The sequence below is a fragment of the Myotis davidii genome, unplaced genomic scaffold (assembly GCF_000327345.1).
Source record: "Myotis davidii unplaced genomic scaffold, ASM32734v1 scaffold132, whole genome shotgun sequence".
Taxonomy (NCBI): Eukaryota; Metazoa; Chordata; class Mammalia; order Chiroptera; family Vespertilionidae; genus Myotis; species Myotis davidii.
In genome coordinates, this window is record NW_006285258.1 from 2972332 (window position 1) to 2983835 (window position 11504).

The 11504-nt window shown below is 40.3% G+C and overlaps 1 protein-coding gene across 5 annotated transcripts in view; it reads left to right on the plus strand.

The window, feature by feature from the left end:
* The window catches only part of ATP8B4 (ATPase, class I, type 8B, member 4), a 220759-nt gene that overhangs the window by 146446 nt on the left and 62809 nt on the right, over nt 1-11504 (plus strand). For all 5 annotated transcript variants that reach the window (XM_015558941.1, XM_015558943.1, XM_006756016.2 and 2 more), the window contains 2 exons: nt 7639-7804; nt 10375-10563. In XM_015558941.1, the coding sequence (XP_015414427.1) occupies nt 7639-7804; nt 10375-10563 (355 nt within the window). The remainder of the gene's footprint in view (nt 1-7638; nt 7805-10374; nt 10564-11504) is intronic.

The window sequence follows — 11504 nt, forward strand, 5'->3', positions numbered from 1 at the left end:
CCCAGACCTGGTTTCAGATACATCCTGTCGCAGGCCCCGCCTTCTTTCAAGCTCAGACGCATGCTGCTCTGCAGACATTTTCTGTCAATAACACCGGCATCTTTCAGCTGCAGAGCTATGTTGTATCAACAGTTGTTCTTTAGACATAGTCCCACCTCTCTACTGTCACGGTCTGAATTGCAGGTGAATGAAAGTCCTGGCTGTCAGGCCACTGAGAGCTGTCTGACCAAAGGCTGATTCTGGCTGATTCTGTGGGGTTGGGACTTCCTCCTCCCTGCTGTCAGTTTCCACAGCTGTGATGAGGAAGCTGGGGTGACAGAGGGAGCCACACCCTCCAAGCTGCCCTCTCTCTCTCGCTCTGCTCTATGTCCAGTGGTCTCCTGCTCTGTGAAGTCCTCCAAACCTCCCATTCTCCGCCCGCTCCTCTCCCACTCTGTTCTTTGCCAGCAAGGTCCTGGGAACCCGCAGGCATGGCTTGGCGCAGCAGGCCTCGCCTCCTCGGCCAGCAAGAGGCCCAGGAGCCCGTGGCCTTGGCTACTGTCACCTCCTGTGGTGCTTGACACCTGTGTATGCAAATTAACCACCATCTTTGTCAGGTTAATTTGCATAGCCACTCTGATTGGCTGGTGGGTGTGGCTGGTGGGCATGGCTTGAGCATAGCGGAGGGATGGTTAATTTGCATGTTTCTCTTTTATAATATAGGATATGCATTGGCATTTGTAAGACATGTTAGTCTTCACTGTTCATTTTGGGGGTAATGTTTGCTTTGCTACCAATGTTATATTTGCTTTACAAAGCATGTTTTTTCATTACTTAGTATTCCATAGGATATTTCAAATGGTCCGTGCCTTAAAGTTTTCATAAAATTCTTCTGTAAAATCATGTAGACCTGGTGGTGTTCGGCTGGTGGCCCTTTGATAATGATATTTTCTTTCCCATAGTATTTATCTGTTTAGAATTTCTAACTTTTCTGAAATGGTTTGGAAAATTATATTTTCCTACAATATTCTTTAATTCAATAGGATGTCCAAATTTATTTGCAAAGACTTGAACAAAGAGATCTCTTATGATTCTATTAATTTCCTCTTTATCTGTGGCTATTTGTTTTTCTCATTTCTTATTTTTTCCCTTCATGATTAGTTGCCCCTTTCTTCCACATAAAATACAGCTTTTGAATTTATTATTTATATATACATACGTATTTTCTTGTCTTTTAATCAATAAGTTCTGCTTTTATTTTTATTAATGCCTTCTTTCTTTACTCCTTAGCTTTCTTTTGTTATTTTTCCCCCAACTTTTTACTCAGATGTTTAACATTTTACTTTTATTCTCCCTTTTTAAAAATACAAATATTTATGGTTTTTAATTTCCCCCTGAACACTACTTTAGTTTTATCACATGGATTTGGGTATGTAGTTTATGAAAGTATCTTTATTTTTATCATGTCTATTTGAATATCTATATTGAACCATTTTAAGAAAGAGTTTTAAAATGCCCAAGTGGTAGGGGCTTTTCCCCTCTGACTTGATTATACTTTTAATAAAATAATATATTTGCATTATTTCTACTTTTTGGATTTTTTTGAGTTTTCTTTGTGGCTTATTATGTTCAATGTTCCAGGGTCCTTAAAAAGAAAGCATATGTATATTCTGTTTTCAAAGTATAAAATTAGCTAAATGTCATTTAGTACTATCTTATTAATTACATTATTTAGGTTTTATGTTTCATTATTTATCTTTTATCTATATTATCTCTTTGGATTAAATAGGTTAATTAAAGTGTTCTGATAATCTCTCTCCTGCTCCTGAAATTTTTGTTTTGTTTTGCTATTTTGGAGAGCATAAATATGATTTATAGTGGTTACATTTTTATTATGAATTACACAATTCAATGTTAAAAGAGCTCTTCTTTGACTCATTTAATTTTTCCTGGCCTGAATTCAACCTTATTTGCTATTAAGATCATGACTTCTGGTTTCTTTTCATATCCATATGCCCACCTTTTATTTTCAATGTTCCTGAATGACTTTATTTTAGGTATGTCTCTGTGTACAGCATAGGCTTAGATTTTGCTTTGCATTCCAAACTTTCAAACTTGTTATTTTATTTATTCTATTTTTATTTGCTTGTTCATTTGACCTATACTATGCCTCATTTCAAAAAGCTTTACAGTGAATTATAGACACATAATAGTAAGACAAATAGCACATATCCATAATATTGATAAGAAATGGCAGCCATGTAAAATTAAGCAAGCAGAGATGGCAAACTTACATGCACTCCAATCACAAAAATCTCAGTGTACATATAATGGCACACAGTTGCATACACACACTATTGACTCTATAACTTTTTAAAATAAGTGATGGACCACCTAAATTAGGTTATGTGTTCTCTTAGTTCTGTTATAATATTTTAGGTTATCCTTTTTGTCTGTATACATTTCTTGTAATATTTAGGAAAGTATTACATAATTTTTCTACTATCTACTTTCAAGAGTTTGTGTAATGCTCTTAACTCTATTTTCTTATGGCAATATGTATAAATTTCTTAATATGAATAGTGATGAAATTACTGTATTTTCCCCTGATATTTTTTTATTATTTTTATTAATGATACTTATTTATCTAAAATATATATGGCTTTCTGTTAGTTGATTTAAATCTTCAAATGATATCTTCTGACCTTCAAATGTTAAATGAGGAAATCAGAATATTTTCCCAAATTTTTAGTTATCTTTTCAACATAGTTAAGGTATATAATATATACAGGGTGGGGCAAAAGTAGGTCTGCAGTTGTTTGTATGGAAAATAATACAGTAATTAATAAATAACAGTAAAAAAATAGCCCTGGCCAGAGTAGCTCACTTGTTTAGAGCATCGTCCTGTACACTGAAAGGGCATGGGTTCAATTCCCAGTCAGGGCACATACCCAGGTTGCAGGTTGGATCCTGGTTGGGGCATGTGCAGGAAGCAATTGATACTTCACTCTCACATTTATGTGTTCCTCTCTCTCTCTCTCTAAAAATCAATACAAGCAAGAAAAAAAAGAGAGAGAACTCATGGACATGGACAAGGGTGGTGATTGCGAGGGTGGAGGGGGATGGGTGAAGGTGGTAGAGGGCATAGAGGGGATAAAAGGTGATGGCACATAATAAATAAATAAATAAATAAAAGCATGTCCTCGGGTGAGGATTAAAAAAATAATACAAGAATAAACTGTGTTTTGTGTATTTATAGCAAAAAACCTACTTTTGCCCAACCCTGTATATTTTGTTGTGCCGTGCTAATGTCTCCATTTCTCTTAGATTTAGTCCTTCACTTAGAGAGATTTGGTGCTCACCACCAACTAGTCTCTTTCCCAGGTTTTTTCCAATTATCTTCGGTTTCAAGAAGTATTAAGAAATATCTGTTCAAAACCATCTGTTGACTTTATATTTGAATAACAGTTTGGCTATTATCTTTTTGAGTCACAATTTCTTTTGTGGGGTGGGGAGGTGGGAGTATTCAGGGATATCTAAGGTTAGTGTGTATTTTACTCCTTATTAGTGAGTTGATCATATTCCTCCCCAATAAATTTTGTTCAAAATTTATTACATGGACAAAATAATCTGTGATGCAAAAAAATCTGAGATTAAATAAGTCTCTATGATTCTGGGATAAACACAACTAATTGAGTGTCTTATTTACAAGTCTTCCCATATATTTGGATATAATATACTAGAGGCCTGGTGCATGGATTCGAGCACTGGTTGGGTCCCTTGGCTTGGCCTGTGCCCTCTTGCAATCCAGGACCCCTTGGGGGATGTTGGAGAGCCAGTTTTAGCCTGATCCCTGCAGGCCAGGCTGAAGGACCCCACTGGTGCACAAATTCGTGCACTGGGCCTCTAGTATGCATATAAGATCTTTGGTTAAATCTCTTCCCGCCCTCCCCCCTTCTCCCTTCCCTCTGAGATTCATAAGTCTGTTCCATGTTTACATGCCTATGTATCGAGTATCTGCCCCCTGGTGGTCATTGCGCATCATAGCTACTGGCCGGTTGGCCAGTTGGCTGATCGGCCTGTTGCTTAGGCTTTTATATATATAGACTAGAGGCCCAGTGCATAAAATTCTTGCACTGCAGGGGTGGTGGTGTCCCTCAGCCTGGCCTGCACCCTCTCTCAGTCTGGGATGTCGGCAGGTGAACATCCCTCTTGCAGTCTGGGACCCCTCGCTCCTTACCGTACACCAGCTCACTACTCCTTACCGCTTGGCTCACAGCTCCTTAGAGCTGCTCCTTACTGCTCCGCTCACTGCTCCTTAGCGCTGCTCCTTACTGCTCCGCTCACTGCTCCTTAGCGCTGCTGCAGAGGCGGGAGAGGCTCCCGCCAACACTGCTGTGCTTGCCATCTGTGAGCCTGGCTTCTGGCCGAGTGCCGCTTTCCCTGTGGGAGCGCACTGACCACCAGGGGGCAGCTCCTGTGTTGAGCATCTGCCCCCTGGGGGTCAGTGTGTGTCATAGTGATTGGTCATTCTGGTCATTCTGCTGTAATGGTTGCTTAGGCTTTTATTATATAGATAATTTTATTCCACAGTATCCAAGACAGTGTTTATTAAAGTATTTTCCCATCAATTGTTTTTGCAAAGACATTATCACAGGACCAGCACTTTGAGTTATAAACTTTTAGAAGTACATTTTGTGCTTTCTAGAAGTCAGTGAATTAATAGGGATCTTATTTACTATTGAACTGTCTTTCACTATTTTGTTCTGTTCTTTATTGAACCCCGTTTCTTTAATTTTTTTTTACTCAACAAATTTTTAAGTGTACAGTAAAAAGTTCTCCGATTGGATCTTTTCTGCTACCTTGTCTTCCAAATTGCTGATTCAGTCCTCTGCTTTATCCAATCTACTTTTATTCCTTCTAGTATATTCTTCATTTCAGATATTGCATTCTTTATTTCTAACTGGTTCTTTTTTGTGGTTACTATATCCTTTTTCTCACTAAATTCCTTGAGCATACTTATTACCATTTTTTTTGAACTCTGTATCTATTAAAGTGCTTGCCTCTACTTCACTTACCTCTTTTTCTGGAGATTTCACCCTGTTCTTTCATTTGGGGCATAGTTCTTTGTCTCCCTATTTTGACTGCTTCTTTGTGTTTGTGTCTATGTGTTAGATAGATCTGCTCTATCTCCCAGTCTTGGTAGTGTGGCCTTACGTATTAAGTGTCCCGTGGGATTCAATGGTGCAGTTTCCTTGATCACCTGAGCTGGGTGCTTCAAGAATGACTTATGTGGGTTATGTGAGCCCTCCCATTGTAACTGAGTCTGGATTGGTATTGGTCTATTTGTGCATGGGTTTGACCCTCAGGCTGGCTGACTTGGGGATTGACCTTGACCACAGTGTATGAGCTGCTGTGTAGGTACTGACCACACTAAGTGGAATTTGCCTCAGCAGGGTCTGGTGCCTCCTGAGATTTCCCTTGTGAAGGTAATTGGATCCTGCTCTGATGTAGTCTGAAGCTGGCCACTGGGTGAGTTGGTTCTGGGGCCTCTTAATAAAGACTCTGGTGCAGGTCAATATCAGATGCTGCCTGTGACTGGCCCTGGGCAACCTGTTTGAGATACAATGTGGTCCACAGTTTGTGGCTGCCTCTGCTGGGCCTGGGTGTGCATGAGAAGGTCCAAGCTGTTGCCTATTGCTGGCCTTCACCAGCACTGAGCCCAGGGGTAGTGTGCAAAAGACCCAAGGCACCCTGTTATCTGCCTCTGCCTGCCTTTGTCTGCCAGATGCCTGTTACACTCAGTCACTGAAAGAGCCTATGGTGGTGCTCGAGTTGCATTAGGAAGGTTCTAGTGAATCACCAGGTAAGGGTGGGTGATACAGGTTCAGTCTTGGTGCTAATGGTGGGTCTGAGGCCACTCAGCAAAACTGCAGGATATACCAAGTCTAGCTGCCACTCACCAGGTGCATGCAGACCTTTGTGTTAGGGTGGGGTCTCAGGGAGTTGTCAGGGTGAGGCCAGCAGAGCTTATCAGGCCCAAACAGACAAAAATTTGTTTGTGTGAAGGGAGGGCTCTGTACCAGTTGGACATGCAAGAGAAAATGGCTGCTGCCCTAACGCCACACAACTCAATCTGTCCCAGTTCTGTGGGAGCCTGAGCTCAGCAGGGTGGGGGGTACAGGGAGTTGGGAGGGTGGGGCTCTCGGATGTCTTGTGAGGTTGGGGAGAGGTGGGAAGTGTGGCCCCTGCCCCAGAGCCACACTGTCACCCCCTGAGTCTGCTCAGAAGTCCACACCCTTACCCAGGCAGCTGACTCCTCAGTAGGGTGTGAGCTCTGCAGTTTGGGACAACAGGGAGTCCAGAGGGTAAGGCTGTTACATTCCCCCAGGCTGATTCCATAAAGAGGGGAGTGTTCTACCCAAAAAGATGGTGTCTGTGGTGTGGGAGGGGAACTCAGCACAGGGATCCTGGTGGCTGTCCCTTCAGCTCTCTCCCCAGAGCCACAAACCCCAGTCTCTCCTCATGTGGCTCTAGTCTGCTCTGCCCTCCATCCACTGGTGCCGGGGGTGAGTGGCTGGGAATGAGATTTTGTGCTTTGGCCCTTTAAGTGAGTACTTGTGTCTCTATCAGACTCCTGTTTCTCCCTGAAAGGCAGGATCCATGCTGATTTTTCCAGTCAGATGTTATATGGGCATCTCTTCCTGTCTCTGATGCTCTGGGCTGGGAGCCTGGTATGGGGTTGAGACCCTACATTCTTAGGGGAAACCTTTATAGCTGAGGTATCCCTCCAGGATCTCAACCACTGCCCGTGTGAGCAGGTCCAGCTTTTTTCACATCTTTGCCCTTCCTACCAGTCTCAATGTGGTGTCTTTTGTAAACCCTTGGTTATATGACTTCAGTTTACCTGGTCTTAGGTTTTATTCAGGTTGATTGCTCTATACTTTAGTTGTAATTCCAGCTTGGTCTTGGAAGGAGGTGAATATAGCTTCCACTTACTCTGCCACCATCTTGGATTTTATACCACATATTCTTTATCCATTTGTCTGTCAACGAGCATTTCTGTTATTTCTACTTATTGGCTATTGTGAGTAATGCAGCAATGAACATGTGAGTGCAAATATCCCTTCAAGATGCTGATTTTAATTCTGTCATTATATTATGCAATATCTCCAGTGAGATCTGAGAAAGTATTCTATAGTCAAACACAGTATTTTTGTATCAGAAAGTATTAATTCACACCAAGCAGGCTAAAAAATCTATAACTAGACACATGTCAATCCAGGTCAGATATTGCAATCAAAATGAGTTCAAGTCTGATCACGTTTTGCTATCGAGTACATTTTGGGAAAAAAAAAAAAACCTCCCAGTTTGCAGGGTTTCCCTGTATTTTGGAGTTGCAATAAGCATTTGAGGATTTTTACAGCCATTGGATAATTTCCCCTCACAGGCTTTTGGAAGGCTCACTATCTGCTGCATGGCTCTGAAATGAGAAGGCAATATTTAACAGTAAGGAAACAGAAAGCCATTTTAGTGCCAGACGTTTGATGCTGAAAAATCATATGAGCACTAACAATGCTTAGAGGAAATGTTTTTGAATTTTAAAAGATGATTGTTGGAACCATGTTTTCAGTTCTTTTTGTTGTTGTTCCCCTACAGAAAAAAAAGCCTGTGGATTTCTCAGTCAACCCCCAAGTAGATAAAACATTTCAGTTTTTTGACCCCTCGCTGATGGAATCCATTAAGCTGGGTGATCCCAAAGTGCATGAATTCCTGAGGTTACTCGCTCTCTGCCACACTGTCATGTCAGAGGAAAACAGTGCAGGTAAGTGGAAAGTGTGTTTAAGCGGTGAGCCTTGGTTTTTGAATCAGAACTGGTATTTTTATTTAAAACGTTTGGAACTGGAAGGATTTTCTAATTAAAAATACCACTTTGCATGGGGGTTTATCTACTACACTAGCTTTTCTTTATATTTATTTATATCCTGAATAGTTTCCAGTTATCTCTCAATTATTGACATACACATTTAATAGATACAGATGACTATCAGGTGTGTGGTATTAATGAATTTTTCCAGTAATGGGGGTAGATTTATACTGATAAAATAATACTCTTATATAGTCCCCAGTATGAACAAGTTTTCACACTTAGTAAGATGGTTGTTTAGAAGCTCAGAGTTCCTAGAATAGAACAAAATTAGGTGGGCCACTTTAATATTAAAGTGATGAGGTGGGTAGATAATGGTGTTAATGAATCAGCTTCTTGTTCCAATCAAGCCCAAACTATTTTATTTGCAAGTTATTTTTTCTTTCTGCTACCAACTATTGACAAAGAAGTACCAGCCAAGTAATTCAATTCAAAAGTGAAATACTGTATATATAGACTGTAGACTCTTTATATGTATACTAGTGCCCCGGTGCACAGATTCATGCACATTGAAAGGAACTTAATTTGAAGGTGGCCAGTGGGGTGGGACTGGGTGAGACGGGCTGGACACAACCTGGAGCCAACCTCTCGAAGTCCCTCCCCAGCTGGCTGCACCTGGGGTGGCGCCATGGCTCAAAGGTCGTCTGTGGAGTGAGCAGGGTCCCTCTAGCAGGTGGGGTTCCTTGGCCTGGCTGGCAGGCTCTCCAACATCCCCCGAGGGGTTCTGGATTGTGAGAGGGTGGTTTTTGGATGACGCACCCTGGAATCAGGCTCCCTCCTTTCTGGTTCTGGTTGGGTCACCAGAGACAGCAGCTGCCAATTCACCGCAGCTCGGCAGCTCCTGTGTTAAGCGTCTACCCCCTGGTGGTTATTACACATCATAGCTACCAGTCGGACAGTCGAATGGTTGCTTAGCCTTTTATATATAGATATGTGAGTGATAGATATGTGTATATGTATATATATATATATGCACACATACACTTGTGTATATTTTTCTTGTTGAGACTACATTCAAGCCGTAGTTTTGTCCTTGATGATTGACAGTATTACAGATGTCCTGCATTATCTACTCCTTTGCTCCTCCCCACCCAACCCCTGCCCCAGCCCAGGCCTTCACCACACTATTGTCTGTGTCCATGGGCTATGCATATATGCATATAAGTTCTTTGGTTAATTTATTCTTGTCTCCTTGTCACCTGTCCCCTCAGAGATCTGTCAGTCTGTTCCATGCAAACATCCCTCTGGACCTATATTCTCTATGTCTTCTAACACGTCTCTCATTTTTCCATTTCTTTATCTCTCTGGGATATACTTTGGAATTTTATTTTATTTTTTCAGCACACTAATTCTTTCCCTGGTTGTATCTAATCTTTAGTTTTTTTTATTTTTAATTTCTACAAGACCTTTAATACTTTTTCAGATCTGCTTAATTTCATGCCTCTCTTTTATGTCTTGAAATCTATTAAATATTTGTAATGTGATATTTCTAATAATTCCAATATAGGGGTAACCGATGGTAACATTTGGTGTGAATCATTTCACCTTTTCTAGTTACAGATAGTAGATGGTTTGTTTGTTTTTAATGAAAAGGAATCACAGTATATACACTAATACACAGCTTGTTTTCTTAACAATTTACCTTGGCCATCATTATAAATCAGTATATATGAATCTAGCTCTGTCTACTTTTTCTAATTGATTTTTACATACAAATATAACATAGTAATTTTATGTAGAAAGGCTTACTTTACACATACTGGTTTTTAAAGTGTATTTTTATGTTATTTTCTTCATTATTTCTCTCTCTTACCCTCACCTTAATGCATACACATTACCAGGTGCCAAGGATTAACATCTGGTTTGATTCCTTAAATTTTAGGGAATTTCTTATATACTTTCTCATACTTAGTGGATACTTAGTGGCAGACTGAAGTGGAATTTGGAATATCAGCTACATTATTGACTGTGTGATTTTGAAAAAATCATAACCTCTCCAATCATAAGTTTCACTAGAGAAATAATAATTTTAATAACCCCTATATCCAAGGCTGGCCATGAGGATTATGTGAGTTAATAGATTTTAACTGCTTTAGCTTATGAAACTTTCATGGTACATCTCCTGTTACTGAAAATATAAAGGTATGGTGTCTGACCTAAGAAACTTCCATCATAGTGGAGAGGCACACTCAGCATCAAGTATCTTTTAAAATAAGATGACAAGAGTTACGTTGGTAGTATGCATAGCTTACAGGATAGGCACCTGCTCCAGCTGGTTGGTGAGTAGAAAATGTTTGATTTCTAGAGCTGTCACTTGGGCTGAGTATTGAAGAATGAGTTGGAGTTGGTGTTGGCATTCTATGACTGTTAGGCTATTCTTTTTAGTATTCATACATATGTTTATTTTCCTTTTTCAAAATACCCTTTCTTGGTTGTTGTTTAATCCACCTGTTTTTTTTTCCTTTTAGGACAGCTGATTTATCAAGTTCAATCACCTGATGAAGGGGCTCTAGTGACTGCTGCAAGAAATTTGGGGTTCATTTTTAAGTCTCGGACCCCAGAGACAATAACAATAGAAGAATTGGGAACACTAGTTACTTACCAATTGCTTGCCTTTTTGGATTTCAACAATATCAGGAAAAGGATGTCTGTCATAGGTGCGGCTGGTAGCTGAGATTATTTTTGATCTTTGATATGGTTATATCGATGCTTCTCGTGGATAATTTTGCTCTTGACTATGTGCTGAGAGTTGTGATATTTTTGTAGCTTTGTGAACTTCTATCATCCTCAACTTAGCCTGAACACTGTGTAATAAGCATAACTAACATTTAACAAATACTTATTATGTGTCTAGCACTGTTCTAAATAGTCTACATGAATGAACTGATTGAATTGTTATAAAAACAAGGTAAGTACCGTACTTTTATGACCATTTTAATTGAGTAACTTGACCAAGGTAACATAGCTTGAAGTGGAATAGCTGGGATTCATATCTAGGAGTTCTGACTGCCAAGCCCATTCATGTCAACACTACACAACACACTGCTCAGGTTGAGTTCCTGAATTCCTTGGCATGTGCTAGTTATTGTTGATAGTGTTGTTTTGTGAACACCATCATCAGCCTCCTCATTATCATTCATTGACTCTCTTTACCTGGATTACTGGAGCTGATCACCTAAAACTGTATTTAGTACCACAACAAAGAATGCTTTTCAGACTGTGCTAACCCTCAGGGTCCCTCTCATTTGTACTTTGCTCCTCTTTCCAGTCCTTCCCACAGGTGTTATAAGCCTTTGCCCTTCCCTCAAGTCCTCAAGTTTGTCATGATCTCCTTCACTCTTGGAAGCAAAATTCGTCTCCTATTTCTCTAAAAAAAAAATAAAAAATAAAAAAATGGAGGCCTTCTGAGATGCGCATCTTCAACTTATACTTTTCCCTATCCTCCTCCTTCATTCCCAAGTTGTAACTTTACTCATTTTTTCCCCCTGCCTCAGAGACAAATTGCTCTTGTTCCTTTTCAAAGCTGAAGGTCCTATCTGGTCCCTCCCTCCCTCCCTCCCTCCTTGTCTCCTTCCCTCCCTGCCTCCCTCCCTTCTTC